This window comes from Pygocentrus nattereri, chromosome 2 (assembly GCF_015220715.1).
Source record: "Pygocentrus nattereri isolate fPygNat1 chromosome 2, fPygNat1.pri, whole genome shotgun sequence".
In the NCBI taxonomy this organism is placed as follows: Eukaryota; Metazoa; Chordata; class Actinopteri; order Characiformes; family Serrasalmidae; genus Pygocentrus; species Pygocentrus nattereri.
Window position 1 is genome coordinate 21,317,901 of NC_051212.1, and position 27,618 is coordinate 21,345,518.

At 38.8% G+C, this 27,618-nt stretch overlaps 1 protein-coding gene across 1 annotated transcript; it reads right to left on the reverse strand.

The window, feature by feature from the left end:
* Positions 1-421: 421 nt before the first annotated feature.
* slc7a8a (solute carrier family 7 member 8a) lies at positions 422-26,613 on the reverse strand. The gene is made up of 11 exons (XM_017718744.2): positions 25,758-26,613; positions 18,817-19,021; positions 16,516-16,667; positions 10,350-10,475; positions 8,533-8,686; positions 7,939-8,062; positions 7,424-7,527; positions 6,939-7,035; positions 6,657-6,806; positions 5,034-5,211; positions 422-4,154 (listed from the first exon to the last, which is right to left on the reverse strand). Exons 1-11 carry the CDS (start codon positions 25,897-25,899, stop codon positions 3,994-3,996), a joined length of 1,593 nt encoding a protein of 530 aa, XP_017574233.1. The 5' UTR covers positions 25,900-26,613; the 3' UTR covers positions 422-3,993.
* Between the last annotated feature and the right edge of the window lie 1,005 nt (positions 26,614-27,618).

Consider the following 27,618-nt stretch of genomic DNA (forward strand, 5'->3'; position numbering starts at 1 on the left):
AGAATATCTTCTGTAGAATGATTCTTGTTTGGGTCTTTGTGCTTCTCAATGGCAATGGCTGGTCATTTTGGGACGTTTCTTTTGGTCCATTGAAATTCACACACAATGTAAAGAGCATCAGACATTTTTAGATAATGCCAAAAACTGAAAAATGACAAAAATGGAGATACAAGGTTTTGGTTCTGACAGCAGCGATATATACATATATAAAACTCCACATTGCACAGTTTAACATCAATACAGTTGAAAGCTTTTCTGAAGCACGTTGATTTCCTTTGTAAATTCCTTGTATTTTTCAATTATACAGCACACAGTGTTATTAGATCATAACGTATGATTGGCAAATCTCTTTTTTTTCTAGAGGGGGCACCAATTCACAACAAACTGTTTTGGCCTTTACAGATGTAGACAATTGTCTTTCTTGCTTCATTATATAGGTTTATTCATCTCTCATTATATACAGTTGAGAAGAGTACAAAACCCATAAGAAACCAGAAAAAATAACTTCAGTAGAAACAGGTCACCCAGGTATAATGTTTGTGGGATTATTATATGAACTTGAGTAATACTGCCATATACAAAAGCCTACATAACATAAACATAAGAGACTTCCATACATTTAATGTGGTAGACATTCAGAATATCACTAACATCAATCACCTGTTGCTGATGGTGGGTACAGTCATATACAATGAAAACATCATGGTCTTGTGGATTGTGCCAATATTTAGCATGGTGTTCAAAGTGTCCTCTCGAAAGTGTGCATGACTCTACAGAATAGACCTACATGGGCAGTTTGTGTTGAATGGAATTGCAGCATTAGTGTAGGGCTCCTACATTCTGTACACTAAATTTGAGCTGGTATTCTAGTTTTCTACACACAGATAAAGCCCATCACTGTAATTTAGAGTCTCCTGTTCATAATAACACATAAAAATGAAATAATTCATAAGAAAATTGTTAGTTGGGTTAAACTAAAGCAAAAACCTGTTTTGCACTTTTTTTGATCAAACATTTTCGAAATGCAACCAGTTCTTCTCCACTGAAAAGTACATGTTTAACCTGTATTTATAACACTTTAGTTCACTCATGTAATAGTTCATAACAGTAGTGGTGGGATTCCTACTGATTTGAATGGGAATATAATCTAAAAGTCAGTATATGTATTAAGGAAAGGTTTCTCTTTCATCCTGATTTGATCCGGATGAAGCTCATGTCCAAATCCACTACTAAGTGTTCTGAAATGAATGAATATTAATGGAATCTATACATTCTGTTGCTTTTTATAGCACCTATATATGTTCACTACATTTATCCATTGTGAGTGGAAAACAAATACAGCAACAATTGGCACGCAGTGTCATGTTTTCATCAATATAGTGTGACATCAATACATAGGCACATTGACAAATCATGTGTCATCAAACACAAAGACCCTGTGACCACAAAAAGCCACACAGCAGCCTCTGATCCCTTCTATCTCCATTGATTTTGTCATATGGAGTGCTGAATATCAGAAAATGACTATGTGAAAACTGTAACTCGTGTTAATTTCTTTCACACCTGTAGTACATGAACTGAGGGCTCCAGTAGTAAAATATGATCTATACTATGTAGTATTTTGGCCAGTCAATAAAATCCTCTGCATTATGTGCAGGAGGTCCACACAGCTGTTTCAAAACCTGTAGATAACAAAAGTAGCTTTGAGGTTGTTCTACAGTGAAAAAAGTGCTGCACTGAATTGAACTGATTCCAATGTATCCATCATTTTAACGTAAACAACATTTCATACATCAACACAATTTTATGAGACAATTATATATAAATGTGGACCAAGTAAATTTAATACATCACTTTTTTCAGTCTACTCTTTGTTTTTGTCTACTCTTTGGTGGATAATAGTTGCAAATATGGACCATCTTAAAGGAGTCAGCTATGACAAAAGTGAGTTTTTATTGAACACTGGCAGTATAGAGCTATAGAGCACGTGTCTGATGCAGTATGCATGATATAGAAGGTAAATCAGCAGCTGAGCTTGCTCAGTTAAAGTCAGATATTGCACCCATATTTACATCTACACCTGTATATTTTCTAGATATTAATCTGAGAATTAACATGAATACAGCATGTGTATGATCACAGTATGTATGAGATAGAAGGTGAAGATGAGGCCTGGCCTGGTCAGTCAAATAAAGTTAGTTATTGCACCCACATTAACATCTATAATACATCTATATAATATCAGAGTATTAATACACGACTATTAATATGAAATTATTTATCTGACTGCAAATACATATCTTTAGATCAAGCACACATTTATAATGCCACTATTGCTTTATATGCATCTGTTCCACAATCACATGTAAAGACCAAAAATAGCACTACATTACTCCTTTTTGTTGCTTTTCAATAAAAAATATGTTTACGTAACCAACAGCTTATTTGAGCTGACCACTAGAAATAAAAATAGACATTTTTCTCAACTTTCATCAGTTTTAGGGCTTTCAATTTACTAAAATAACTTAACTATCTACAACTGATCATATGTATGTGAGTATTTAGTTTGTAGATGTGTGATTTCAGGGTTTGTGAATAAAAGAAATGCAGACGAATGTCACCAGTCAACACTTTCAAAGCTTTTTTGGATTTTCATAAAGATCTTTTATCTTTAAAAATATCAAGGAAAAAACAAAACAAAACAAAACAAAATAATTGTTCAATAGTGATAATGACACTGATCATTAGAATGCTTAAGCACAGGCTGTCATGTGTTATAATTAAGGCAATGTAAAGAGCTAGAACTGTACTCACACCAGAGAAAGTTTCTGGTAGAAAACTACTCTAGACAACAAAACTTGGTTCTTAAATATATATATATACCTTTATATATCCTACCTCTGCCTTACAAAGGAAATCCCAGAGTTATCATCCAGATAAAAACAACTGACAGAGACTGAAAATGACACAAAATAATAATAATAATGACAGAACATGACAAAAAATAAACAATTAGGCTATGACAATTAAGGAAAAGAGATAAAAACAGAAATGCTTTGGAATCAAAATCAGAAATGGTTCTTAGTGTACTGCTGTAGCTGAATGATCTTAATGATCTCAAATGAGATTTCAAAATCCAAATACTTTGGCATATTCAAACTAAACAACAGCAAAAAAAAACAAAAAAAACAATGAAAATGGTTTCATAAGAAGGAGTAATACTGCTCTAAGCAGTGTGGGTGGATTTAAATGTGGCAGTGTTTATCTATGTGTTTATCCATGTGGCTGAAGAGCTATAGTTCAGAGTAGAGGTGTAATCTCAGCTGGGTTTGGGGGATCAGAGTTACAACAATAGAATGGAAAGTAAATGATGTGATTACGATGTTATAGTTGAAACCACAATTAATAACACTGATCTAATTTGACAATAGCTGTACGCACATTCTGGAGTTCTTATCCCATCAGAGAATCTAAAGTTGTAACTCCATTGGAAGTGGAGGCAGTACCAAGGAATAGAGCTGAATGCCTTTACATAGAGACCAATGCAGACAGGCAGTTATACATAAAGGACTGCTACATGACACTGAAGAGATGCATTGAATTTACGTGAATCAAGGTGTAAATCCGTTCCATGTAAAATATATTACAATAACACAAATACTACCAAATGTAAGTCAGCTGAAAGACAAAATTGTGCAGGTGTAATATAATTCATTCCAGTTGAAAAAAAAATATATATGTTACAATCAAGTACATTCAATGCTTTGCTTTTTTCAGCTTTTAGCATCAAGGTTAATTCTTATTCGCTCTCTCCTCTGACCTCTGGCTCTATCTTCCAATACCATCCCTCCTTAAACACCAGCTGATGTGCAAATCAGAAAGGTGTACTAGTAGTGTGTGATTCATGAGTTTTCACCCATGTTTTCCAGTAGAGTATGTGTCAGACTGGCACCCTGCATCATGTTTATGTGTATGCACATTTTGTGTTTGTGTTCAGTAATCAGCGGATTTTGACGTCTCCCCCTCATCTGCTCCTGAGAGGGGAGCTGTCTCCGTCTTCATTTCCATCTCCTCTCCACAGCAGTCCTCGTTTTTCTCCTCCTCTGCTGGGTACACAACCACACAGAATTTCTGACCCAGGCACGTGATCTTATCTGCAGGGAAAATGGTGAAGAGAAAATTCAGAATACTATTTTTTTTCTACAGAGGAAAACAATGTTTTATATGTGTCAGTAAACCAACCCCTTTACGATGTATTTACATGGCACTAAAAATGACTAATGATACGAGGTACATTAGGAGGCAGGGGTTAGCCATTATGATTTTGCTTAGTTTTCAAAAATCAACATCCAGTTCATTAAAGCATTAGAGTTGACAGAAAAAGTTTCTGCTTTTACCCATGGTGGAAATTTGTATTGCTGCTCCTTCGAAAACAATGGAATTATCGACTCTCTACTGTCATAATAAACAGCAACATTACACAGGGAGTAGAATCTTAATGCCTAATACTGCCTTCTAATTTATTCTTATTAACACAAATTCTAAATGCCACAAATGTGGCTATTTTTAAATGAAAGAAAAGAAAGCAAATTCCTAGAACGCTGTCTCAGACACAATACAAAGGAATGCATACATGCAATATACAAGTAATATACTTTAGATTCTACCCACCTTATACTGTTAGCATGACAGAATAAATGCTTCTGACATCTAAAACAAGCTAGATTAGAGTGTGGAGTGCGGCCTAGTAAATTAAAATTATTGTCTTGAAGTGGTTGATGCTGGTGATAAGTGGTTTAAATGGTGTGCGTGCGTGTAGGTAGGCGTGTGTGTGTGTGTGTGTGTGTGTGTGTGTGTGTGTGTGTGTGGATGCTGGTGTCTACGCCACGTGGCTACTAGAAACAAGGATTAATCAAAGGAAGGACAGGGTGACAGAGCTAGATATTACTCTTAATATCAGCAATCTGCATTTATTATTATTACCATAACATTGTCACAGAGCAGCAAGGAACTGTAATCTTTGTTGTACTTACCCACAAACGTGTTGAAGCACTGAGGCTTGTTATCCCAGTAGACACCCAAGAAGTAGACAGGCACACCAGTGAGCATGATGGCCAGGCCAATGCCACACACCACAGGCTCAGAGTAGAGAGAGAAAATCAGCAGGAAGGCCCAGAAAAGCAGATAGATCACCGGCCACACCAGACTGATCTGAGATCACAAAAAAAGTCAGTGTTATGCAATATGCAGTATCTCATCCTGTAGTTAACACACTAAACTGGAGGTTCATTATTCAGCTTTTATCAACCAATTATGAAAGTAATATGTAAGCTGTCTTGTTTTGAGAGCTGATGAAATTAAATGTGTACCCACTTACAGGCAATTACAGTTTAACCCATTAAGGCCAAGGCAAGGCAAATATCTGCGGTTTATACTAAACTCCTCTATTCATAACTGAATTTTTGCTGAATATTGCTTTTGTAAAGAACTTAATCTAAAAAATCCATTGATTTTTGTCTGTCAAAACTACCATTTTGAACACTTTGAAATTGTGTAAACAGAAATATGTCACACAATGTTTTACTGTTATTCTGACAACAGCTGAATTGCAAGTTGCCCTCTGAATGAGCTTCCTTGGAAACTATCACAATGCATCAAAAAATATAGGAAGGCACATGCATCTTTTATATAATGATAAGAATCACAGTAGGACATAAAAAGCTCTAATTCAAGATAAAGGGAACATTGCCTATGAGTGTATCATTGATGACATATCTGGCATTCAGCTCCTTAGTTTCATATTCATCTCTATGTAATTGCTATATCAGCTCTTAAGGACAACTGGTCAGAAGCTCAGCTCCTGGAGGCACAATAAACTGCATTGTATTGTTTTCACTGCACTAACACACCAGGGGTCTGTCTCACAAGGCAGGATTTATGGCTAGGGATGCTTATCTCATGATGGATCACTTTTTACCAGGATAGACTGGCATGGTACCTGTGCTGCATGCCTAACCTGCTAATTTCAGGATTTCAGATCATGAACAGCTCTTGAACCAATCAAGGCAAGCTCCTAACTAATAAGGGATGATGGACGTGTACCCCTCCAGTTACTTTTTTCATTGTGATGTTTGTGGTGTTGATCACATGAAGAACATTGTTTTTTTTTTATTGTAGGGAAGGCAAATTGTACTATATAGAAAATAAAAATATAAAGCAATTACTATGCCATTAGGCACTATTATTGTAGAGATAGCGTTTTTTTATTTTTTATTCCTTTCTAATTTTTTTAATGATGCTCAACTCCTCCTTGTGTTTGGCTCATTAGCTGTTCATCATAAACACATTGAGATTAATAACAGAGTATCTAAGCTGAGTTAGCTGAGAAACTTGTTAACTCTCATTGTGTTGTTAGGTTTTGTGAAGCTGAAACTTAGGAACAGTTTCTATGTTGAACTAGCTTTGCGAGACAGGCCCGATTCAATTGGCTTAATAATTAGTTGATTAGCTGAATCATGACTGGGAATGAATAACAGTAGCCTAAAGCATGCTAATGGAAAGTCTGCATGTTTTGCTAATGGAAAGTCTGCATGTTTTGCTAATGGAAAGTCTGCATGTTTTGCTAATGAGGGTCATTATTCTTTCTTTGCACTTACTTTAATTGGTCGGTGCATGTCTGGCTGTTTGATGCGCAGCACAATCTGCCCAGCTACAGTGACACCGTAGAAGAGGTAGTTGATGAAACCCACATAGTTGATAAGTGTGTACATGTCACTAGTGCACAGCATCAGAAGAGTTGAGATACACTGAAAGGGAAAACAAAGAAAGGGATTTCTATTTGGTCATTGGGGTTAATTTTAGTGTTAGGCTTTAAAAAATTCTTATATATAAAGATGCCTATAATTTGTATGAATACGAATGGGTATGAAGACACTCACAGTGAAGAGTAGGGCTGGAATAGGTGTGCAGCGCCTCACATGGATCATAGCCAGCAGCCTGGGGAGATGGCCTTCTCTGGCACCAGCAAAGAACAACCTGGCAGATGGAGAAAGAGAAAAGAGAAGAATGAGGTAATTGTATGTTCTTATATTCAAAAGGAGACATCAGGACATCAAGGGAACTGAGTGAAAGAGAAAATAATGAAGAGAGGAACAGAGACAGAGACTTGGAGAAGCAAGCAGAAACAGTACTACTCTATTACAACATATAAAAGGCACAATACGACATATCTGAAGTGACCAGTCATGGCTTGGGAGTGATAGACAATGATGCTGAATAGAACGACAACATATAAAAAGAAAGGGAGAATATAACTTGGCTGAAACAGTACAAAGACAATGGGCCCAAGGCGAAGGCCAGTTTGCATTTGGAAAAAAAAAAAAACTATGCATGGATAAATGGATGAATGGATGGAGAGACTGACCGGGAAGAAGTGAATAGGGAGCCGTTGACTCCCCCAAAGGTGGACAGGGCCACCGAGATGGGCATGATCCATGACATCACTCCCAACAGCTTCTCACCAAACGTCTGGGAGAGAGCAAAAGAGTGGTGAACAAGAGAAAGAGGGATACACAGGGAGAGAGGGTGGAGCAGAAGGAAGTGAAGGAGGCCTGTTGAATATATTTTGTTCTATGAAATCCATCTTAACCTGTGGACATTCTGAGGTCCCTGTATGTAAGTATGACATATTGGCTACATTTGGGAGTCAGTACAAGTATCAATTGTGAAAATGAACAATTGATACTTAGTTAGATATGTCACAAAATATTCTAAACAAAACAAAATTTCTCAGCAATAACCACTAATATATTCACAGAAATCAATTCATTCCAAAGCCAAAAGCATTAGTTTAAATGTGTTCTGTCTGATGCTCAGTTGTTCCCATGTCTTCTGTAATTGGTGGATAGTTTAATCCTGTCCAATCAAGAGGATACTCACCACAGCAACAGCATTGGAGGCCAGCAGCTCCTGAGGGCTCATGGCAGTGACGTAGGCAATATTAGCAAAAACATAGACAAACGTCACCAGGGGTATGGAGATGAAGATAGCACGAGGCAGATTTCTGCATAGAGAGAGAGAGAGAAATAGATGGAGAAGATTAGTTGTCATGGCTCCTCTGAAGGTTTATTCCTCTAGCAATCATTTTCTTGTAACTGTTGAACCAAATTATTATGAATTATTATTACCTGAATAACCTGAATTTCTGACCAATTTTATGGGAGAAAAGACACTAAGAACCAATATGGCTTGGAAGAGATTTATTTTGCTTGCCAAGCAACACATTATATATTCTCAATATATTACTAATGACTAATTTTTTTTTCTGTCTGGTTTTATCCAGAAAACTGGGTTAGGAGGTTAATTTGTCTCCCACTGCCCCCACAAAGAGTATTCAAAGAAATGTACATGCACCACAGAACATAGTGGATTACTAACATCAAGCTAAGATTAGCTACTGGCTATGACTGAGATTATTGCATGGCATGCTATATGCTGTGTGAAAATCAGACTGAGCAGAATTAGAAGGCTTACACATATGGATCCACCAGCTCTTCTGTTACATAGTTAAGGAAGTTCCAACCTCCATAAGCGAAAGAACCTTGCAGAAATGCTAGGGCTATCAGACCAACATCATAGTCCTGAAAAGGCTCAAAGGCATTAGCTGGCTCCAACCAGTAATACTCACCTGTAGAGAAAAAGAGCGGGAGAGAAAAATCGCAAAAGAAATATTACAAAACAGATTATAAAGTAAACTTATTATTGAGAAAGATCAATATTTTCTACATAAAATAATAGGTGTTTAACAGGCTAACATTTAGTATTTCTAGGACTGCTTCTACACTATATGGACAAAAGTATATGGACATCCTTCCTACTTGTTGGGTTTAGGTGTTTAAATTTAAGCACATAGCCAAATAATCTCAATAGACAAACAATGACAGTAAAATGAGTCATACTGAAGAGCTTAGTGACTTTAAACCTGGCAGTGCCATAGGATGCCATCTTTTTCTGTTAGTTCATGACATTTCTACCCTGCTAGATCTACACCAAGTCAGAAGAATGAAATCTGGGTTTTGTGGATGCCAAGAGAACACTACCTGCCACAATGCATATTACTAAGAGTAAAGTTTGGTGGAGGAGGGAAAATGTTCTGGGACTACTGTTCAAGGTTTGGGCTCAGCTCTAGTGAAGGGCACTGTTAATGCTACAGCATACAAAGACATTTCAGACTATTATATGCTTCCAACTTTGTTACAAATGTTTAGGTAAGGTCCCTTCCAGTAAAACTGTGACCCAGTGCACAAAGCGAGGTCCATTAAGACACGAGTTTGGTGTGGAGGAACTCCAGTGGTCTGCACAAAGCCCTGACCTCACTGAACACCTCTGGGATGAATTAGAATGGTTATTGTGATCCAGGTCTTCTTGTCCAAAATCAGTGGCTGACCTCACAAATGCTCATTTGACTGAATGGGTACAAATTCCCACAGACTCACTCCAAAATTTTGTGTACAGTCTTCCCAGAAGAGTGAAGAGTGTTATAGCCATTAAGGGGGGTTCAACTCAATATTAAAGCCCATTTTGGAATGGAAAGTCCAAAAAGCTTAATTAAGTTTGATATTCAGGCATCCACATACACACACACTAAAATGACTAAATACTAAATAGAGTGTTATGACTGGTGAATCAATACATTTTTCCAGTGCAATTTTATTCCACTAATATGGTCAAAAAGGTCTGTGGGTCATATCTCTGTGCCCTCTTTGAACTATCCTTTCCCTCTGTCCTTCTCTATTAGTCTGTCCACACACATGACTGACCAACAAGACGGTCACACATAGATGGTGGCAAGCACACATTAGTCCTGTTTTCTTTCTGCTTTCAGCATTTGATAATAGCTGTGGCTGTGGCCATATCAGAACAGTCCGTGGAATAACACCTCCAATAACACCTCCTCTGTACCGTGATCCTATCTAATCCCCAGTGACGCTCATGCTGTAAAAACAGCATTATTAAAGCTTTCCTTCACTAGTGGTTTTGAACCCAATGGCTTCTCTTCAAACAATAGGGAAAGCTAATAACAAGTATGAACTGAAATTAAATATGCCTCTCTAGTCCATTCAATTCAGTGCAGCAGGGTCAGCCTAAATAGACTTGCAATTGCAGTTAATGTTGACATATTTTCAGTCTATTAGCACACTTTCAGATTAGTGAGGTAAAAGTACAGAGTGGACTGAAGACAGATTCGAGCACACACAGTCCCAGATGGACAGCCTGTTATATTCGCTCGCTCTCTTCTCTCATTCTCACTCTCTCTCATACACAGACTCATGCAGGCAGATGGCTCATACCCTTGCAGATCTGCACAATGCCCATGATGATGATGAGGATGAGAGCCAGCAGTTTCCCTCCTGTGAACATATCTTGCACACGGGTGGCCCAACGCACGCTGGCACAGTTCACCCACGTCAGCAACACTAAAAGAGAGAGATCATGAGGACATTAATATACATGCTTACATACAAGCTCATACATATGATTATTAAGCTGTATCACACTGATACCTCTTCATTGTTCTGTAGTGCAATATATATTCTATGGTCTTTTATCTGTAGATATGGCACATTGGCTGCATTTAGGAGAAAATGAATTATGAGCAAATGAACAATTGATATTAGATAGATATGTCAAATATTCTTAACAAGATCCAACCTTTTGGCAAAAAGACAGAATTAGTGTTAAACAATAAAGGAACATTATACTCTGGAACTGGGCTGATGAGATCGTGTGCAATATACTATCACCCCAAAGTCATGTGGTGACAGTCAAGTAAGAGCCACTTTCCAATAAACAGAGAGGTGGCTCCTTTCTGTGGTCTCTTTCTTCAATAAACCATCTCAACATGACAGGTTAGGTGGTGAACCACACAACAGCCTGTTTAAACTGCTGAGAAAATGAACATGCTTGAGTTTCTGGTTGGAAACGTCTGAACTAACTTTGTTCTTAGTATGGTTTGATTAGTTAGATTTTGCTCTAGGTTTAATAAATTGTGCGATGTCAGCTCTTGTTAAAGTAATAAAGTGGCTAGTGTTTACAGTGAAGTCTACAGGATTCTGCTATTGTAGTTTTCACTGTTAGTGTAGTCTATATATTATTATTTAGCTTTTAATAACAATTATAGGCTTGGACCACATCAAAATCATTTAAGCCCTCATTTGTGTTTCATGTGGAAAGCCATTCTTTGCTTGGAAGGCTTCAGCACATCTTTATCTGTTTAACAAGCAAGACCACCAAAGATTGCAAGACAAATATGATTACATTTGCACGTCTTAAAGCTGCAAATGATTTGTTTTCTGATTTTAAATCATCCAGCTATATTGCCAAACACGATGAATGGAATCTATCAGTTAATCATGATACTCTCCTCTGTCGGCACAAGCCAAGCTGAAACATTAACTGAAAATCATGAGCAATCCTTACACAACACACACTTACATACTATGTGCCTGTTTCTCAGACTGAGATTAATCTTAAGTCTTTTGCTTAATCACCACTGGCATTACAGATAAGTGAAAGAGTAGACTTTAATCTTGTCCAGGAATGAGGCTTTGTGGTTAATGAATCTGTAGTAAAATGTGTAAATTAGCGAGTCAGAATCACTGAAATTGCCAAATTTATTAAGATCCTGGGATCTGGCCAGTGTTATTCCTAGAAATGTCCATGATTGTTTTTAAGGAAACAAACATGCACCCACTCACTCCTGTGGTGGTGTACCCTTTATGAGGGATACTGAGGTCTTGTGATTTATAAAGCATTTAAAAGTGGATCAGATCCTGTCTGTTCATATAATCACATACAGAAGAACAAAAATGACAAAAACATCTTCCATATAAATACTGTCTATTTATCTATGCATGCATACATATTCTCTGACCATCTAGCTCAGGGAGTGGAAGAAATTCTAATTCTAAATGATAAATGAATAAATAAATATCCTATTTATCCTCCTGATTTAGCTGCACAGTCTTGGGAGTCTAGTAAAACAGGTCAAATAGGATTAGACGAGTTAGAAAATGACAGATAGCTTTTGAGGCTCTAACACACACACACACACACACACACACACACACACACACACACACACACAGTACTACAGACACATGACTAAAGTGCAGTTGTGGATCATAAAATGAAGTGTCATGGCAACCTTTTCTTTCAGCTAATTCTTAGAACATTAGTGTACTTCAACCCCTGAACTTCTGGAAAGCTCCTAGATAGCTCTGATCACAGGTTCAGTTGAACATGTGCACACATATTGCTAAATCCCCATCTAAAAACACCACCTTTTACACATATTCAGCACTTAGTGAGGATTTTGCCTTTTTTGTTTACCATACCATTACCTGTGTATAGACTTTCATTTACATTTGATCTACACTCTGAATTCAAGCTTTCCATTCCAACCTCCTATTTCAACAAAGGACAAAAACAATGCTATACACAAGTACTTTTACATCAGATTCAAATCATAATGAAATATCTCTTTCTACTTTTAAAGACAAATACTGCACATTCAGCAGAGTTTATCTGGTTGTTTCAACAAACTAAATGTGAGAAATAATCTGTATCAAAATACCCCATAATTTGTTATAGCTAGCAATAACTGTGGCTGCTAGGGGTTAAAGTGTGTCCTGTTGGCAGTGTCCTGTGACCACTGATGAAGGACTAGAGGATGACCAAAAAAAAAAACAAAAAAAAAAAAAAAAAAAAAACTGTGCAGCATCAGATGGGCTACTGTCTCTGACGTGATGGTGACTTGTTAGTGTGCGCAGCCCTGGTACGAGTGGATCAGACACAGCACTGTGTCCCCTCACTGTCCATTCTAGTCCATTCTACACACACTAACACTTACACACTGACAGTGAGGGGACACACACTAACAAGACACCACCACGTCAGTGTCACTACATTGCTGAGAATGATCCACCACCCAAATAATACCTGTAATATTGTTGGTCCTGTGGGAGCCCTGACCATTGAAGAATGGGTTAAAAGGGGGTTACAAAGTATAAAGAGAAACAAATGGACTACAGTTTGTAATAGTAGAACTACAAAGTGTCCCTATATGGTAAATGGAGATGATAAAATGGACAAAGAGTACAGAAACAAGGAGGTTGTTTTAATGTTATGGCTGATTGGTGTATGTATAAGTAGAATCCATGCAGGCTTCCAAGCTGAGTTTTAAGACTATACTATACTGTGCAAGTGTTGACAGGGGTTATAATATTAAATATAAATTGTAATTAATTATCTTTAAAACAGGACTTGTTTACATGTGAGAAGAACTCTAGCTTACAGGGTGCAGTGTGGACAAAAGTCTTCTGAAGTCATGTTTTCAGATAAAAAGACAAGGACTCTGGGTAATGAACTGCATGTCTTAGAGGGAGGAGCTTTGACATGTTATTGAAACTGTACTCTGCACAAAAAGAAAAACAAGGACATTGCACCACACCATCAGATGGAAGGAGAAGCAGTGAGGTAATCTAAGCACCCCACACATTACTTGGGGGAAGGCACAAATACACACACGTAATGGAGACTGGCATTTACATCCATCTCGTCTCATGGACAACACACACCATCTGCATGTATCACAAGTAGCAAAATAGATTTATGCACACACCACCAGGTTAAAAAAACACAAGCTGGCAAAAACAATTGAGCATAAGCAGAGACATAGAGAAATACACATCTGTCAAAACAGGCAAAGATGTTATTCTCCTAGTTTTCTTTCACTCGGTCAGCGTTTTTGGAGGATGTTTAAATATGACAGAAGCAAACACACAATTGGTGTGTCAAGAAAAAGTGAAATACAGAAGCTAAGTCAATGATTAAACAGCATCTCCTCTGTAGCCTTTCCTTTACTTCCTGTCTTTCTCTTGAGTAAACCAAAACAAAGATGAAAAAATTAAGAGACCTCCTCCAATCAGCTTTGGCTGCTTGACATCTACTTGATCTGGCCAACAGAACAAGTCTAAACACAGTGAGTCTTGAGTGCCTTAGTCAATCACAGAGAAACAGCAGAAGTAGAGCAGAGGCAGAGGCAGGGATGGCCCACTTCAACCCCTACCACCCAAAGGCCCAGAGCTCAACAGCTAAAACCAGGACAGAGGAACATTCCCCAAACATACAGAACACACAGAGCAGTGTCTTAGAGGCTGCCTAATTCAAACAACTTCAAGGTATGCTTGGAAAAAAACCCCCAAAACAAACATGCTTATCATCTGAATATGTACAAAGATAAACTAAGTCATGCGTCAGTCTCTGATATCATAAAATATTCTGGTTCCTGAACTGGGGATGTTAAAGTTAAGCTAAGATAACAGCACAAACCTGTGAATACCAGCAAATATATCACTGCTGTCATATAAAAAATATTTTTTGTCATTTTGTATTTGGTTTTAAAATGACATTTGCTTTTTACATTGTGTTAAGGGGCCCATGTTCATTTTGGCCATAATTCATTTTATATGACCATTTTCCAGCCTCTCTGTGTCCATTATGATTAAACAGTTTGTTTTTGTTAGCATGCCTTTATGACTGATAAAGGTAAATGAGCTCTGTTCTGATTTGCTGTCTTGTACTGCACCTCATTCAAAAGCACTCAGAGCTATAATACTCCATATAATTTCAATATGAATGGGCAGAGATACAAGTGATGTTGGCTGAGTAGGTGGTTATATGTAAATGACATAAATGACATATATGACTTATGACATCACAGAAACAATGAATTCAAAATGTGCTGTTTTTGCAGCATAGATTCCACATATAGATCGCCTGGACTGGGTAGAGAATGGTTTTGAAGTTTTAACAATGTTTACATATACATATAAGAGTTTACAACTCTTATTTCAAAAGAGCAAGCTAAAGTTGTTTTTTCATGGCAAGGGCCAATTTAGGATTTCATGATTTCTCCCAAATTACTTGGAACAAAATCTTGTTACAGTAATGCACAGGTTAATTATGTACTTAACAAAAGTAAGGACATTTTGGATGTGGTTTGAGACTATGACAGCAATGATAACTCTATCCAGTGCCTCTCTCTCTATTTTTCTGTCTCTCGCACTCTCTCTCTCTCACCCCTTTTCTCTGTCTCTGTCAGATCTGTCTACACACACCCTGTAGTATTTGTAACATTAGTGTGAGGTTTGTCTAAAGGCTATGCTCTAGGCTGGGTGATGACCCACAGGGCAATCCACTCATCCATCTTCTGTCCTTCACACATCTATCCATCTCCACCTGCCTGTGTTGCATTTTTATTGTGCTTACTGGCATGGGTCTTCTTTAAATGCTTAATTAAAATAGGACTTATTGGAATCCTTACTCTCAAGCCTCCAATCTAAACTTCCATTAGAGATTTTGCAGTGAGCATTTTTACAACTGTTTGTCTCAAACGTGAAATAATCTCACACCACCAATCTTTACATTGCTTGCTTCAGCTTCAGATCTATCTACTGGCCTACATGCAAGCAACACTCAGTGCACATGTCAGAAATTGCTTCATGGAATCAGTAACACTACTTTCAATATTAAATATTTCACTATTTAGTTGTAGGGACCTAATTATTAAAGAAGCAAATAACTGAATAACTCCTGCTTTCTGACTTTTGTATAATGATCAGTCTGATTATATAAACAGTGTACAGCTGATCCTGGATAAGTACTGAGACATTTTCTGATCAGTATAAAACAATCACAGCCCACAGACTTGCTTAGCCAGTGCAACCAGGCTGCATTTGCAGAGTAGTAACACTGATCAAGTGTCAATGACCTCTTGCATGTCCTTATTTTACAAGTGAACCACTTGTAAAAATCTGTTTCTGGGTTAGCACTATTAGTACGGGACCACCATCTACACAAGGTGAGTTGCTATAGCAACCCAGCGCCTTTACAAGAAAAAGCTGCGCAAGCACCATGACTGAATATGTTCTGGTATGAACAACAAGAAAATCACAAACAGATGAGGAAATAAAGCATGTACATATAAACTGTTGTTTCTTTTGTGGTGAGTTGGTGGAGGGAGGACAAGGAATGGGAACAGGTCCTAAAATGTGTCTGAAATGTCTTAAGTGTTCTTATGGGGCTTTTCAGGACTTTTTGTGCATGCTGCATATTCTTTGCCTTTAGAGGTCAAAATGTATTACTGTTTTTGCTACATTACTCAAATGTAATTATATATTTACAGACTTCATTACCTAGTTCATTACGCAAAAATTCCATTCATATTCTATTACCACAGGGTCGAGTCAACAACTCTGACATTTTTGTTTGTTCCAATGTCAGGAATAAAGAATAGTTTTTTTCTTGCATCAAAATAAAATATATTCTTTTCTACTTACAACTACAGGTGTGGTATTGACTGGAAGCTTAGAATCCAGACTTTTCACAGAATTTCTCTTCTTGTTCCACTGAGCTATAAGTGAAAACCCCCCATCAGTATACAGCAGGACTTACATAGACAGAGGCCTGCAAGCAGACGTAGGCCATTCTCCGGGGGAAAGCAGGTGGGGAAGAGGGGCTGCAGGACATAATTAGAGAAGGTCAGAGCAATGACTGCCTGGTTAGTGGGGTAGATCACCAGCACAGCAATCCACAACCTTAGGAACCTGTAAAAAAAATAAAAAATACACATACACAAACGTGATCACACTGATATAATGCTCTGGCATACTAGTTCTGAAGTGAAACAACAACTGTGACATAAGCAGACTATCAGTTTTTACCCAGGCTCATTACATGCAAAGCTTACTATGTGGTACAGGGACTTCAATTCAAACCGGCTGAGCTGTTCTTAAATTATAGAAGTGTGTAATAAAACTGCGGACCCACCGAGGGGCACTACCCATTTAAAGGGTGAAGTCAAAGGCACTTACATTAGGAATAAAAGATCACTGATTCTAGCTGATTCTAGATAAAGTATTTGCATCTGCTACTGCAATGCTGTTGTTGATCTATATGAGGACCTTAAAAGTTTAATTGCAAGGTAAGCCAGCCACTATGAGGCTGAAATCACAGCCATAGTCAAAACATTAGCTGCATTGAAATCAAATTGGTTTGGTACATCATAAATGCACTAGTAGGCACTGCAATAGCAAACAGGCTGGCAGATTGTAGAAGACCACAGCAAGAAACGTTCAAATTATATTTTCAATAATGAAGAAAAAATACTGAACAGATTAAGAAGGCCATCCAGGATGCAGGTTTGGATAAGTCAAAACCACAATTAAGAAGCATGATCTCAGAGTTCACCACTATAACAACCTACTGAATATTCTTAAGAACAAAAAGGCCAGTTTACAGTTTGTTGCAAAAGTACACAAATAGCTTGTAGATATCTGGGACAATGTCTTATGTCAGAAGAGATGAAAATGTACCAGAGTGGTAAAATAAGAAAGAGTCAAGAAAAAGGGAACAGATCCAAAGTAAACAACATCATCTGTGAAAGATTTTGGCATGGAAACCAGTGAAATTGGCTCACCTTATAGCTTTTTTTTTTTTTTTTGACTGAACTGAAAGTATATAAAACACTATAATTGTTCACATCCAACCAAATACCTAAAAACATGACACTCCACCTTGACCCATTTCACTAAAGCAGTTACGGAATTTTTTCTGGGTCAAAAAGTAGATTGTTCTTGAGTGGCCGAGTTTCACTCAATCAACATATTTTACTTACTCAAGACAGACATGAGTGAAGAACCTACGAAACAAGGAAGAACTGAAAATGCCATCACGAGACTTCACAACAGAAGCATTACAACAACAGATACATAATATCTGCTAATGGGTATGAGTCACAGACTTCAAGAAGACTGACGGCAAAATATTTCCTACCATACACAAAAAATGTATTTTATTTATGTTTAATTGAGGCATGAATTGGAGGCATATGAAAGGGCATGTCATTTCTGTATGGTTCCACCAAAATATATTTAAATACTTCTGAATTAAAGCTTATATTCACTTCTTTGTTTCAATTTAAATCCATCACTGATACTCAATGGTATGTAAGTAATGCATAAGCCTATCATAAGTTGTGTATTAGTATTAGAAAATGTCTTCTTAGTGCAGTCCAGCAGCTATCACGCATGGGCTTATTAGCTAACAACTGATTTGGACACACTTGCACTAACAGGGTTAGTGTTAGGGCAGTAAAGGGTGAGGGAGTTTTCTCATTTAACACAAGGACTGTATGAGGTCTGGTTGAGTGGGATTTAGCTGTGTGGAAGGTTGGAAACAGCAGGGGAAACACAGCAGCCACTTTCCATTCATTTTGCATTTGCTCTGGGAGAAGCTTATTTTGTCTACACTCCGCTTTGATAACTTTGTTAGCTTAATGTCTGCAATTCCTTATACCGTTGAGCTTTGGGACATTACATCTTCATCAAGCTAATGCAATGAGATCCAAAACATTATAATAAAAGGACTTCTGTATTAGTGACTGTTCAAAGAACGCTTAAATTAACAAAGAATTACTATTAATAATTACATATTAATGAATACCGCTATCTTTAATTGCTAGTGTTTTCAATTACTCATGAAAGACATCCCATTCAAGATGTAGCTTGAAATGTAGGCCCAGGAAAATCCACAGCTGACACAATGGTTTCCTGTGTGTTTGCATCACTCATAAAGTCAACTAATGATAAGTCAGTGATATAAAACCCAAATAATGAGAAATGCTTTGTCTTGGTTCACTGAAGCATGATAACTATTGTGGTTTACACAATATTTTTCCCATTTAAAAACTCTCACCCTGCGAGTCCTCCGAAGATATCCTTGACATAAGAATAGTCGCCACCAGACTTGGGAATGGTGACGCCCAGTTCAGCGTAGCAAAGCGCTCCGATGGCTGTGATGACACCTGTGATGATCCAGACAATGAGTGCTAGGCCTACAGAGCTGGCGTTCTCCAGCACACCTTTAGGGCTGACAAAAATGCCTGAGCCAATGATGTTACCTGGGACAAAAAGAGCCAGACAGATAAGGGTTAATGAAGTGGAACACTAAACTTTTGACATACTTATGATTTATTTGGGGTATTTAAGCTTTTTGATAACACTGTGCTGTGTTCTACTGACATGGTTGATTAACACATTTGAAGAATGTTTTGCTGGACTAGAGGAAGTAAGGGAAGATAGCTGAGATATTTCATAAGAACCACTGACCATGACAGTGAAATTGGAAAAAAAAAAAACATTCAGGGCTTGAGCTTCAAAGCGTCCTGTGTGTCTAACAGGCAATCATTTCAAATTCAGATAAGGGTGTAACACACGTAGCAGTCAAAGGGCAAAGTAATAACACTCACTCAGCAAATCCATCAAAGGTTTGAACAGGGAAGAGAAGCTACTATGGCTCTCACTATAAAACTTATTACTAATCAACTTCTGTAGGATTACTTTGATAACCGATCAAATAAATAGAATTGAAAACAACAATAAAACAATAAAAAATGGGCTTTAATGAACAATAAGGAAAAAGATAAGAAGATAAGAAGAAAAAAAAGATGAAAAAAATCATGCAAATTTCATAACGTTGCACGTGAAGATTGGTGTGCCCATCAGGCTCTGTTTCTTAATATGAAATCAAATGGAAATTGCCATCAAAATCAGTACAAGGCACACTATTTATGCGTTTTAAGTCAGGAGCAAAAAACACTCTGAAATATGTTCTGTGTGTGCTGGTGCGAGTCATGCTATAAAGCCTGAATTAATCATTTAAAAGTCAGAGGTGTCAGGCTGGATTTTGCAGGAGTCTTTCGGACCGTGTCATATGGCTTTACTCATTAATGTCGCAAGCCCAGGTTCAAAAAGAAGTCTGTCTGGATGTTTAGGTCTCAAGTGCAAAATCAATATTATACTGACAATAATGATAGGAGTGGATAACTCACATCCTCAGAAGACACATTCTTTTAAGTTATTTTTTAATACTCTTTTAATGTGCTCAAAATCATCATATTCATCCCATCAGGGAAGAGGTCCATGGCACAACCAACATTACAAAATGTCTTACTATACATTGAATGTAATTACACATTTCCACCAGAGATGTCTTCAAATCTCCAGAACTTACATAGCAAAGCTTTAAATCAGTGAGTTCAGTCGATTAATTGTGACCACCCTAGAAACTGCAATGTGGGCCCTAAAATGCATGATCTCACACAGTAACTGAATTCGGGAACTAATAGGATCATATCAGAAAATAAAGCCATTCTCGATTTGGCACTGAGGAAACAGAAAGCTAAGGGGGCCAATTCAGTGCAAAGAGACAGGACATTAATATCTGTGAGAAACCCTTGACAGAGACAAATGGGGAGAAATAAAAAGACCAGCAAGGTAGAGAAAGGCAGAGACCTGGCTGTGTGATTCAAAAGGAAATAAGCATGTCAAAGAGATAGAGGAGAGAGAGAGAGAGAGAGAGAGAGACCGAGAGAGAGAGAGAGAGAGAGAGAACGAGAGAGCCAGAGAGGGCGAGAGAGAGAGCGACAGAGAGAGACGGATAGGGTGAGAGCGGGGAAGCACAAGGCCAGCAGACAGAAAGAGTAATTTGCTGAGTCAGAAATGAGGATGGGGAGACAGAGTGAGGTGAATGAGTTCAGCTGGGCCAAGTGTGTGGGTGTGACAGAGAGAGAGGGAGAGCTTTACACAAAACATGGCCTGTGAATGAATAGCGTGTGAATATGGTGCTACATGCATGCATGCACACATGTGTTTTAACCTGAATAATACTCCTGACACCCTCCATACCCATCAGATGTTCATGCCTATTGAGAACAGGCTCCAAGAACAAAAGAGGAAAAGAAAAATAACTGGCGCACATGAAAAGGATAATTTGACCTTCATCCTAGGACGCCTTTACTGTCACTCTGTTGGATGCTTAACATTAACAGCGTTTTTTCCTCTGATCTTAATCTTTAGGTCAGCTTCCCGGGCTGAGATCTTAATCTCTAGTATTAAAAAGAAAACAAAACTAAATAAATCTGCAAAGCTGAGGCCTAGTTGGGCAACAGCTCCTGCAGGCACAAGGCTTACATGGATAACTAGACCAAAGGTCACACATGGGCTGTATCACATTCCTCATGACTAGTAAAAAGATCAGGACTGATATGATGGCAATTTATACCTACTCATTTAATGGATATATTGCATGAATATTCCCTTCTGTTCATCCTTCTTAAACATGCAAATTTGTGTTAGCAAGTAAGTAAGTTTTAGCAATATGCAAACTGATTCAAACGTATCAACAGTGAATCATGAGTGAATCATTAGTGGTGAGACAACTGGGTACCAATCATCCATATTCATTTCCACTTTAATCCCCTTTTCTTATGGTAGGATCCAAAACTGGTGAAACTGTTGCATGGAGCATGCCACCAAAGTAGAAAATACACAACTTTGTATGATCCATAGCATTGTGGAATTATATAGTGGCTTGCTTAAGCAAGATCTGGTTCCAGCTAGTTCGCTGGTTTTAATTCCTAGAAACACAGCGGCCCAGTGCTAATTGACTTCAAAGCAGACCAACATTCTGGTTATGGCCAGTTTTGCCCAGAATTCCTTTCAGACTACAGCTCATGTGCAATTCCAACACAAAGTGGACCCATGCATTGCTGACTCCAGCGGAACACCCGAGCATGAGTGCTTCCTGTCCCCAATACTTCTCCTCGTTTCCTCTTTGTGTGTGTGTGAGACCTGTACAATCCAGCATCAGCAGCTTTGTCACTACAGGCACCGATGTTACTGGACTATTTACTTTTGGCACTAATCTAAATAAAGAGAACCTTAAGGACTTGCCTAACTTATTTTATTGACCTATCAATGCTCCGTGTACATAGCTACCCATATGCTACACAGCATATATATGATTTATAAAATGTAGAACAAGTTCTGAATGTTTTTTGGAAAAAAAAAAAAGTTTATTTTAAGCATTAAGCATTTTTGTTGGCAGAGTTCACAGTGCACAGGTCCATTAAACCTGCTTTTGCTTCCTTGAAGAGAATCAATGTAGTATGTCAGCGTGTCAACTTTATTTTATCTGTGATTTGCCAGCTGTTTGTATCAGCCATGCTGTACATTCAGAGGCTATAAAATTTCTCTGTGATTCCACCATCTCAATTATATTATCTTGTACTAATAAATCTCCCCAACAGGCTGCCTGCTGCTAATCCCCTCCAACCCCCTATTGATTCTGCTCTGTTGCTCTATAATCTCCTGCACTGTTTATCGGTCAGCCTGTTTGATCACCAGCCTTGAAGCGTACATGAGCTTTCCTGTCTAAATCATGGCCAATCAGTAGTATTTATATATGGGTTTATTTTACTGTAAATAGGGAAGAATATATGGTGAATTTTGTTGAGTGTGATAACAGGCTGTGCTGGTCAGTGCTTTGACTAATGTCATTACTTTTAACATGACAACAGGAAGCAGAAGTAGGTTGTGGCCACGCCGCACTGCAGGAGAACAGTACGTGCATACGGCCCTATTATTCCTTGTATATTTGTAGTATAGAAACTTGAACTTGCATCTTGAGTTAACACACGGCTCTTTGTGCTTTCTATAGAAAGGATTTTACACACAAACAGAACATATCCTGTATACAGTAGCCGTATTGAACACTATTAATATTATACACTAACAATAGCCATTGAGCCTGCATCCTACAATAAACAATATGTTCCCAAAAAGTCTCTTCCGCTGAGTAAAAATTAGAGATTGTGCTTTTTCAGTTTCTTTTGAACAAGCAGCTTTCATTTCTGCTTCCATGCCTGTGTTACAAAGACAGGCGTCACAACTATATTGAGGTGCTGCTTAGTTCTGAGGAACAATGAGGATGGTTATTCATGCAGCACTTTCATCTTTTTTGTGACAAATCAACAACCTTCTGATTTGTATTCAGAGCTACTGCACTTTGAAGTGAGCGCTGATTAATCTCCAATCAGGTAATTGGGCGTTTGATGAATGGTAGTGACTTGGGCCTAAAACCTAACCAAAAGATTAGCCATCAATTACTTTCACAGCCCAGACCGTCATAGCTAGTGGGCAGCTAATGTACACCAACTTTTTGGATGTAGTCCAAGTAGACCAGCAGGTAATCCAGCACCCCTCACCTGAGTTTGAGTCTAATCGGTTCCAAGTATAGCAAAGGTGAAGAATGCATGAGCTTAGACCCTCTTTCCCACTCCCGTTAGTTAGTCCTCTTCATTCCATCATCTTAATTAGGTACTGCTTTCCTACTCTTTTAGCATTTTAGAAAGTGAGAATATTGGAATTTGCATGAGCCAGCTGAAACCGCACCACTACCACTCAGCTGGAGATGACTGAACAAGGCTGTATGTCTTATGTATGCCTTGCAACATTAAGAACCTATTAGTGACACAACAAAGTGACTCGGTTAAAGAATAGCCTGCATTGTTCCATCATTTGGAACTGTGATTGGTCAAGGTGCTCATAGTACACTGTAAAGAAACACTGTGATTTATTAGCTTTGGCTCATTTTTAAATATTCAAACAATATTTTAGCAAGTTCAAGAAGTATTACTGCATGATAGTTTTATGTTATGTGTTCTGCAGCATTTATTGTTCTTGGTTCATTTTGATATGGAATCTGTTTAGAGAGAGAGAGAGAGAGAGAGAGAGAGAGAGAGAGAGAGAGAGAGAGAGAGAGAGAGAGAGAGATAGAGAGAGAGAGAGAGAGAGAGAGAAATGTGAGCTGGGTAGAGACCAAGTTGTTCGACAGGAAAAAAATCTTCACTTATATAGGGTGCAGCTATGACCGTCAACAGCTGGAAAATAAAGCACAACGACTTGCGCGAGAGCAGTGTCTCCTCTAACAGCGGTGAATGCTACAATGTACTGTGCACTGCTGACCTACAGCCAGAACCTACAAGCTGCAACTAGACCCATTTGGAGCAAAGCCAGTTAGACCTAATGCTCTATTAATATTAAGGAATTATCTGGGTTAGGGGTCATTGTCAGCTGACTAAAGATTCTGTGCACGGAAGCGATACCTGAAAGTGGTTCTAATGCTTTCTGAGAAATTCAGTGAAGCAGGCACAGAACAAAGCCTGACCGGTGGGCATCTGCGAGACACAATTCGACAGTCAGCTGATAATTATATTCACGTGAGAAGTGTGTGGAAGAGCAACCAGGCCAAAGCCAGAAGGTAGTTCATCTGACTGTTAATTAGATGTTGTAGGGACTGTAATGTTTTTCAAGCTTATTTCAGATGGGCTGTTATTGCACTTGATTTCAAATGAATATTATTACGTCATGCAATTTTTGTGCCAGCTTTTCTTCCTGTTTAATTCTGAGCAATCTCTATAAAATGCATACATATGTTTAACCATTATGAGAGTGAGGAGCTGAAGAGTGGACCCATATAAAGATCCTTAGGGCCGGTTTCCTGGACATGGATTATGTCTGCACACTTAAAAATGGTTGGGTTCTTTAGTAAAGAAAATGCTTCGAGATAGAACCATGAACACTCAAAGAACCCGTCGCATGACTAAAGGGTTCTTTGCATCATGAATGAGTTCTTCAAAATTAAATCTGTGCTTCGTAGAAATTTCCACAGATTTTACTACTAAAGGCCTAAACATGAGCTGGAGCAGTAACAAAGAGCCTACCAATCTGAACGGATCAGATCAGAACGTTAAAAGGGCAAGTTCTACAAACGTCATCCTATCTACTGTGAACGATCTCCCCCTTGAGATCCCTTTGAATGTATTCAGACTGTTCCGTTGCCATAGAAACCTCCCAGCCATGCTTCTCCTCAAGGTCACTCTCACCTGGCTCTCACAATCCTGTGAGAAAAAGTGCCACTCTTATGCTGATTCTCCTCATGCAAACACAAATGCAAGCCACTACACAATCTACACTAAAACTGGCCTCTGATCAGTTCAAAACAAAAGCTGCCTTGTTGACATACAGTTGTCTGTGTCAAATGCTGTTTAAAATACAGACAACCTATCAGCCTGAGTTGAACTCAGTTGTCCTGGCTGCACTATTCTGCTTCATCAAGCAGCTTAATCAACCCAAACAAAACAGTCGATGGGCCTCTGCAATACAGTTACTCTGCTGCAGCAAAGCGAGTGCTTATCTGTCTGTCCCTTTGGGGAAGAACACACCTTGAGGAAAAGTGTTCAACAGGACCACCTTTAACCCCTTCTGGTTTAGAAATCTACCTTCAGCAGTCAGCTGAGTGGCACTGACTGCTGTGAGTGCATGACATAGATAGATAAAAGAAGAGAATGAGAGCAGCCTTGAGATTTACATACTTATACCACAATTTGTGTGTGAGAACAAACCGTGAGGAAAAGTTCTGGGTAAGACACAACAGAGGCCACTTCTAACCCATTCTGGCTTAGAACTTTGCCCTCATCAGTCAGCTGACTAGTAAGACTGCGGTCTGTGAACGAGGAAGAAAGCAGCCTTCTGATAGGCACTTTATGAAAAGGAGATGCAGAGCTTCTATAAGATTCCTATAATAAACGACTCGTGTGGTATTATAGATGACAGGCAGAGCAACATTATTATTATGCATTACATTATGCAGCACTATACAAGTCTTATTAGTGTGACTCTAGATCTTGTGCTGACAGCACATTGACCACATGACTGAATGGCAGCACGTCTATGCACCAGACTGCACCATATCACCCCCTTTAAGCTCAATTTAAAGAATAACTCAGCACTCACCCACTATGATCCCGCAGGCACTGACCAGACCGATCTCCTTCTTCAGTGCCACAGACTCTCCGGCAGGTTTCGCAGCCCCCGCAGCTCCATCCCCGCTACCTGCCGTCGCCACGCTGCCTCTTTGTCTCGGTCCATCCGTCATTTTTGCAGGTTGAGTCGTTCACTCGCTGTAAGACTTGAGCTGTGCGGCTGCTCTGCTGCCTGAAGGCACCGTTTGGACACAAACGAGAAAGTACACCTCTGTCTGACACCTCTGTGGAGCCGGTAGGACAAAGAGTGAATGGTTTTCTCAACCGTCTTTCTTTAAACGACAGCAAAAAGTGTCTAGCGTTTCGTCTTGTGTGAAAAATTCTGAGGTGAGCACAACAGCATCGCGTGCGCGACGGATTAAAAACAAACAGGAAACCAGGCGCTTCACAGAACCTCAGGGGAACGAAAAGAGCACGATATCGATCGAAGTACGAAATAGCAGCTTTCTATGATTTTGGCAAGGAGCAGTCAATAACAGCAGTCAATGTGACTTTTCAGATATTCCAATAGGAATGTTTGAGAGTCCGTGTGGAGCCTTCTCTCTTTTACAAATACACACGGAGTCAATATCTCCGACTGAAATCACTCAAGAAGGTAAACAACGATAGACAGAGAAAAAAATCCACAGTGGACTCATCCCCCCTGTTTAGACCACCAGCTTCGCTCGCGAAGAAAACATCCAAACAGCTGCCTCGCGTCAGGTGTGAAATTCAGAAGGCAGCGCCTCAGCAGACGGGGGTTCTAGATAAACAGTGATGTGATGCGAGGAGCTTCGGCTGCCTCTTAAAAACCTGTACACAGTGACGTAGGGAGGAGTAACCAGCCTTTGCTAAATAGTAGCAGCTACAGTCTGTCGTGTTTGGCCAATATAAACCTCACCCAACCCCCCCCCAGTACAGCTGGCCTCCTCTTTAATCCTAACGCCACCCCCCTGCTCACATACACATTTCAAGCCGTTTTTCCAAGAGTATCTCTTCTCTACCCCCACACATACATATCAACGATCATTATGTCATATGGGTATCAAAAACCCTTTAAACGCATTTAAACGCATGCATATATGCACACAAGCACTACGTAAGGGCCGCACCCAGAGACTTATTGACCATCAATTCCTCTACAACAATGAATAAAGCTCATTTAGGGCTACGCACCCTCCATTTGTCCTCTGCTCCCATCTATACACCTTATCAAGAAGCATTAGCAGTGCTGTAAAACATCTTATCACCACTAACAACCACGGATGCCTGTTTTACAGGGTTCTTTACATGCAGGTTCATACCTACGCTCTTGCAATTTTTAGCTGCATATTGTATCATGTGTCCAAAACTGTATAGTATACAGAAATGTATAGTAACTGTAGTCCTGCCTGCACGATTGTCCCCCATTAACTAGCATAATCAATGCAAATTAAAGAGTCAGTGGGCCTCTGTAAGATAGAGTTAATTTAGAGCTGTTAGAGATAAACAATATTTTGTGAATCATGTGTGCGATACTGACCTTGTGGGTGTGTATGCATGCATGTATGTATGCATGTGAGGGTTTTTTGATGCTTATATAGCAACAACAACATTTATTTGTATAGTCCTTTTTACAACTAATGTTGTCTCAGAGCAGCTTTACAGAAAAACAGCTTATATGACGCATTTCTCAAAGATATGAACCTGAGAAAACTCTGATATCAGAGAGCCTGTCAAAAATGAATGAAGGAACAGAGCGCATGACGATCCTGCCGCAGCATTCAAGGCAAGAACATTGTAGCACAGCATACTAATTGGAGTAGTGTTGATCAAAGGCCATTTGCCAGAGAGAGAGAGAGAGAGAGAGAGAG